Source organism: Etheostoma cragini, chromosome 22 (genome assembly GCF_013103735.1).
Source record: "Etheostoma cragini isolate CJK2018 chromosome 22, CSU_Ecrag_1.0, whole genome shotgun sequence".
NCBI classification, from domain to species: Eukaryota; Metazoa; Chordata; class Actinopteri; order Perciformes; family Percidae; genus Etheostoma; species Etheostoma cragini.
Genome location: NC_048428.1, coordinates 247,592 through 252,960, shown reverse-complemented (window position 1 = coordinate 252,960; position 5,369 = coordinate 247,592). Strand labels below are relative to the sequence as shown.

The window sequence follows — 5,369 nt, the reverse complement described above, 5'->3', positions numbered from 1 at the left end:
GGCTATATGCAGGGTGGTCTTGAACACTACAGTAGGCTATATGCAGGGTGGTCTTGAACACTACAGTAGGCTATATGCCAATGTTGTTTTCAATCAAAACATTTGCACAAAGCAAGCCGATCCATTTTTCAAGTTGATAAGAGCATTTAAATAAAACAAAGAACTGCTACAAACTACTATTTTCTTCTATTTTTGTTATTTTCACTCTTTATTTTAACCCCAACCGGCCCGTCAGACACTGCCTACCAAGAGTCTGGGTCTGGGTTTGGGTCTGTCCGAGGTTTCTGCCTAAAAGGAGTTTTTCCTCTCCACTGTGGCCCTGTTGCTTGCTCTGGAGGAAACTACTAGAACTGTTGGGTCCTTGTAAATTCTGGAGTGTGGTCTAGACCTGCTCTATCTGTAAAGTGTCTCCGGATAACTCTAGTTGTGAATTGATACTATAAATAAAATTGAAATTGAAATTAAAATGAGAAAAAAGAATGGGACAAAAAGAAATATAGGGACATTTACAATAGATAAAATGGGTGATTAATTGAGATTATTCGCAAGTTAACTGTGACATTGATGCAATTAATGGTAATTAAATATTGTAATCGTTTGACAGCACTACTTACCATCCGTCTATTTCAATAATGTCATGCTGCTTGATATGTTTTTGTCTTCAAATGACGGGACAATGTTTGAAAATAAATTTGGCAGAAAAGTATTATTTGTGTGCATTTTGTGTTTTTAGCAAGCTCATGGAAAACCAGAGAGCGAGACTCACTTCGTGGCCCTTCATTCCTACGTGTCGTCAAATCCAGAGGATCTCAGTTTTCATCAGGGCGATACAATCACACTCCTCTCGAGAGGTGAGACTCCCTTCTTTCATATCCCATGTGTTTAGACAGACGGATTTGTTTAATACGTATAACTCTAATTATTTTATTTCTTTTTCTTTAGTAAACCAGGATTGGTTGGAAGGGCAATGTAATGGGAATACTGGTATATTTCCTGCATCCTTTGTGGAAGAAGTTCCTGTCAATGGGCAGTAATTCAAATAAATAAATGTAAACAGAAAAGATATGAAAGCCAGTAGTACAGTCAAGTGTCCAAAGCTGAGAAGGGGTCAGGTTTCCCCTACTAAAACCATTTTAGAATCAGCTCCATTTGATTAATCCGGGCCTACATTCTTTTAATTTATAAATTAAATAAAGAAATCACAATACATTTGGACAAGTGTAACAAGTTGCAATGTTTTTGACAAAAAAACCATTGGTTTATAGATTCTGTGATGCAGTAAGTAAGGTGATAATAAAGTGACATCTGATATTGATTTAATAAAAATGTATCATTCCTTACAGTTTCCAGTAATTTACAAGCAATATACATTTAATACCTGCAGGTATGATGAAATATTGTGTTGAGTTAAGTTGTCATGGAGACGTTCCTTCCTCTTCGTAGGCAATAGCTATGCCTCTCCTGCCCTGCACCGCCTTCACAACAGGCGTCTCTCCCAACCTCTGCTCCAAGCCCCGCCAGCTGCGCTCTGCCAGGAACCATGCTGAGAAAGCACAAGCGTGTAGAGGAATAATTTACAAGTGGGTTTGTGCAAGACTAAAATACAAACTGCTTTTTTCATTTGCTCACATGCAAACAATGTAAGAGTTATTGTGTGTGCAAAGCTTTTTACAATAAACTTAAGGATGTATGGACACTAAACGCAAAAAGTGTCTTAAACATGCAGCAGAACGTTTGACAGTGTCATACCAGCTGAGTTGGTGTTGGCCACAGTGAGTGTCTGGTTCCTGGGGACCAGGGACGAGGCCCAGGGGGACACGGCAGGCTCATTGCTCAACAGGCTGGAACTTCGCAGAGCTCCTGTGATCAAAGACACGTCGGTCTCATCGCCCTCCTCCTGCTGATCAGCCAATGGAACATGACTCCGTCCACCTGTTGCAAGAGTGAGACAAAAGAGAAAAAAATAGGAATGCAAAAAGACTTCATTGGGCTACTTGTTGTAAGAAATAAGCACAACAGGTTACCAACATGGCTAAAGATATAGAACCATGTTCATATCAGGGACTGTACGCACATTATGGAGAGGGGGTTGGGGGAATGAATCTTATATCTTCATTTTCTTATATTATATATATATGTATATATATATAGATATATATATATATATATATATATAGAGAGAGAGAGAGACCTTTCTTTGATCCACCCTCTCACTAAGATGTCCAAATGTAGTACTCGGTACAACATTAATGACTAAAAGAGAAAAAGCATTAAAATTGTGAGATATTAAACATAATACACGTATATTAATGAAATATTAATATTTACTGTAGCTAACACTGCACATTTTAGAATAAGACATCTTTGGAAAACTTATGCTAGCCATCATAAAGGGCTGAACTTCAATAATAATAATATATGCAAACTTTACATGATACATATCATTTAATCACTATAACGTGGCTCTTTAGAATACTACAGAGATCCCCGTTATAGTTTTCATACACTAAACCCTCAATCTAACCCCAATCTAACCTGGCAGGAGATGTCGAAAGTCCGTGACATATTCCTGTGACCACTCCCTCTTCTTGTTGCAGGCCACCTCCATCTCAAACGGTGTTACTACAGGTTTATAGAAGTCACTTGAGTCCAGCAGTGAGTTCTCAGGACATGCAATTAACACAAAGATGTCAATTTCGAGAAAGTTTGCCAGTTTGGGCACGTTCAGCTTCCCCATGGCAAACATGTAGCTCTTCTTGCCAGCTCCTCGGATGGTCTCCTTCAACTGCTGGATGATGTGGAGGTAGTCGGCCATGCCCAGTGTGCCAACCAGGATGCCAACCACGTTAGCATCTTTGGCCCTTTCTATGGCGTAATAACGCTTCATCAGTGTACGGTTGATACTTACTGACTCTGTCCTGCCCGCCATTTTTACGGGGTCAAAAGAACAAAATGAGCAGCGATTCCAAGTCATCATGAAGTTTCTCAGAGTTGCTCCCTCTTGGCCTATATAAAACATACTGTAATCAGTGATGCTCAAACCACTCCTCAAGGAGAACTGCCTTCCAAATTGATAAATATGCTGGTTGGCGCCCGGCTCCGACAGACGGGTGTCATCATGCTTTCTTTTAATCCGGCCGTGACTGTAACACCGCTCCCCTTCCACAAAAAGTTCTGAGACGACAAGGTTAGGATACTCTGGAGAAAGGAGTGTCACAAGATCATCTGAAAAACAATATATGCATGTTGTCTTCAGTCAATGAGAGAAAATCCCAAACTTAGGCTTTCAAGTTATTAGGTTAGATTTCATGACTTTCTGCCTTCACTGAGGATGTGGCTACACTTGTTGGAGAGTGCAATTAAAATGAACTAATAAGGTTAATGTGTCCTACTATTCATGTTCATCTTATAGCTGTCCTATTTTCATGAAGAATTACATACAATGATTTGAAAGATAACCTGTTATCTACTAAAAAAAAATAAACTCAATATAATGACATAACTAATAGGGCTGTCCTCGACTAAAGAAAATCTTAGTTGACTAACACATGATTTTGTCGACTAATCAATTTAATTGACAGAGCTGTGAGCTTTGAGAGGTGGTTGAGACTAGAAAAGCACAATATAAATGGAGTTAATTAACCATCTGTAAAACTGAGTTTCTACAAAATAAATCCTGCAAAATCAACACTTTAAATCTTGTGTTCACCAGAAATGTGCTCATAGGTTTCTTGGAAATGAGAAATTAAGCATGAAAAAGCATAAAAAATGACTTCTCAACAAAAGAAATCTTAATCAACTAATACCAAAAACCACAGATTAGTCGACTAATGGACTAAGAGGGGACAGCCCTAATAACTATATATTCTCTTCCATATAAAAGAGCATACAGTAGGACTTTATAGATCAGTTAAGCTTATTTATATAGCACTTATCTCAGACAGAGTCAAAGCGCTTCACAGACCAAAGAAATCAATCCATTCTAACCTTACCTTTAGCATGCACATAGTTGACGTCACACAGGATGACCACGGGACTCTGTGTGTCCGGGTAGAGTTCTCTGAAGGCAGAAGTGCACTTCTCAAGATCCACAGGTCTCCGCTCAAAGACGTACATCAACGGCAGCCGTTTAGACGGGCTGAGGCAAGCGCTGCCGTAGTGCACGATGCAGTCGGCTCCAACATGTTCTGCAGCTATCTCGTCCACGCAGCAACTGCTCAGGAGAATTCAACAATTAGGAATGCAAATGGTTAATCACAGCACCTTAAAGCATTTAACTTACACAGTGTAATCTAAGTCTGGGACAAATCAAAATTATGACCTTAAACATCAAATTAAAACTCACTAGAGTAGAGCCGGTAGAAGAAAAAAGCTGCAATTTTTTTAATTCAATAATCCACTGTACTAAGGCATATTCTTCAGCCTGGTGATGATAAATAGATCAACAAAATAAATTAAATTAAAATGCCAAAAGCCTAATATCCTCACTTAGTATTAAATCAGTGTTAAAAGCTGAATTTTAAATGTCACATGTGTGCTGGATCCAAAACTTAAAATGTACACAGCATAAAGTAAACTAAAGCATAAGGTGCCTGTATCTTTTTTGTTTTTACATGAATTACTAAAGGTCCCACTGGCCACTGCTTTTCCACTTCAATTTTCATGAAGAATCCAAACAATAAAAATGACTTATGCAGCCTTTCAAGTGCACATAATTAAATGTTCCATTCCCTGCCTGCTTATGACCCCCCAGTGGCTAGGAGTGATGATAGATGTAGACCAAACTCTGGGTATCCTACTCTGCGTTTAAGAAAATAAAAGCTCAGATGGACCGATCTGGAATCTTGCATCTTATGAGGTCATAAGGGGAAAGGTTACTCCCCCTTTCTCCGTCTGTCCGCCAAGAGAATTTGGTCCCCCCAGGATAGAGACACATCATGGCTTTCAAACAAGCAAAGTGGCAGTTGGTCAAGACCCCACCAGCCTCCGGCCTGATGCAGTATCTGTCTGATACAGTATTAGGGACCACTGAGGTCTATATAAAGAGACTTCAGATACAGTATTAGGGGACCACTAAGGTCTATATAAAGAGACTTCAGTTACATTGTTAGGGACGACTAAGGTCTATATAAAAAGGGACTTCAGATACCGTATTAGGGGACCACTAAGGTCTACATAAAAGAGACTTCAGTTACAGTATTAGGGACCACTAAGGTCTATATAAAAGAGACTTCAGTTACAGTATTAGGGACCACTAAGGTCTATATAAAAGAGACTTCAGATAAAGTATTAGAGACTTCAGATACAGTATTAGGGATCACTAAGGTCTATATAAAGAGACTTCAGATACAGTATTAGGGATCACTAAG

At 39.1% G+C, this 5,369-nt stretch overlaps 1 protein-coding gene and 1 long non-coding RNA gene across 2 annotated transcripts in view; one reads left to right on the top strand and one right to left on the bottom strand.

Moving 5' to 3' along the window:
* The first annotated feature begins 691 nt into the window (after nucleotides 1-691).
* LOC117938230 lies at nucleotides 692-1,701 on the top strand. Its single transcript, XR_004655357.1, has 2 exons — nucleotides 692-851; nucleotides 943-1,701. It is a non-coding gene; the product is annotated as an uncharacterized LOC117938230 (long non-coding RNA).
* The window catches only part of dph2 (diphthamide biosynthesis 2), a 5,323-nt gene continuing 1,253 nt past the window's right edge, over nucleotides 1,300-5,369 (bottom strand). The window contains exons 4-7 of the mRNA XM_034862748.1: nucleotides 3,993-4,213; nucleotides 2,536-3,225; nucleotides 1,750-1,932; nucleotides 1,300-1,543 (exon numbers count right to left, since the gene is read on the bottom strand). Of these exons, the coding sequence (XP_034718639.1) occupies nucleotides 1,416-1,543; nucleotides 1,750-1,932; nucleotides 2,536-3,225; nucleotides 3,993-4,213 (1,222 nt within the window). The 3' untranslated portion in view covers nucleotides 1,300-1,415. The remainder of the gene's footprint in view (nucleotides 1,544-1,749; nucleotides 1,933-2,535; nucleotides 3,226-3,992; nucleotides 4,214-5,369) is intronic.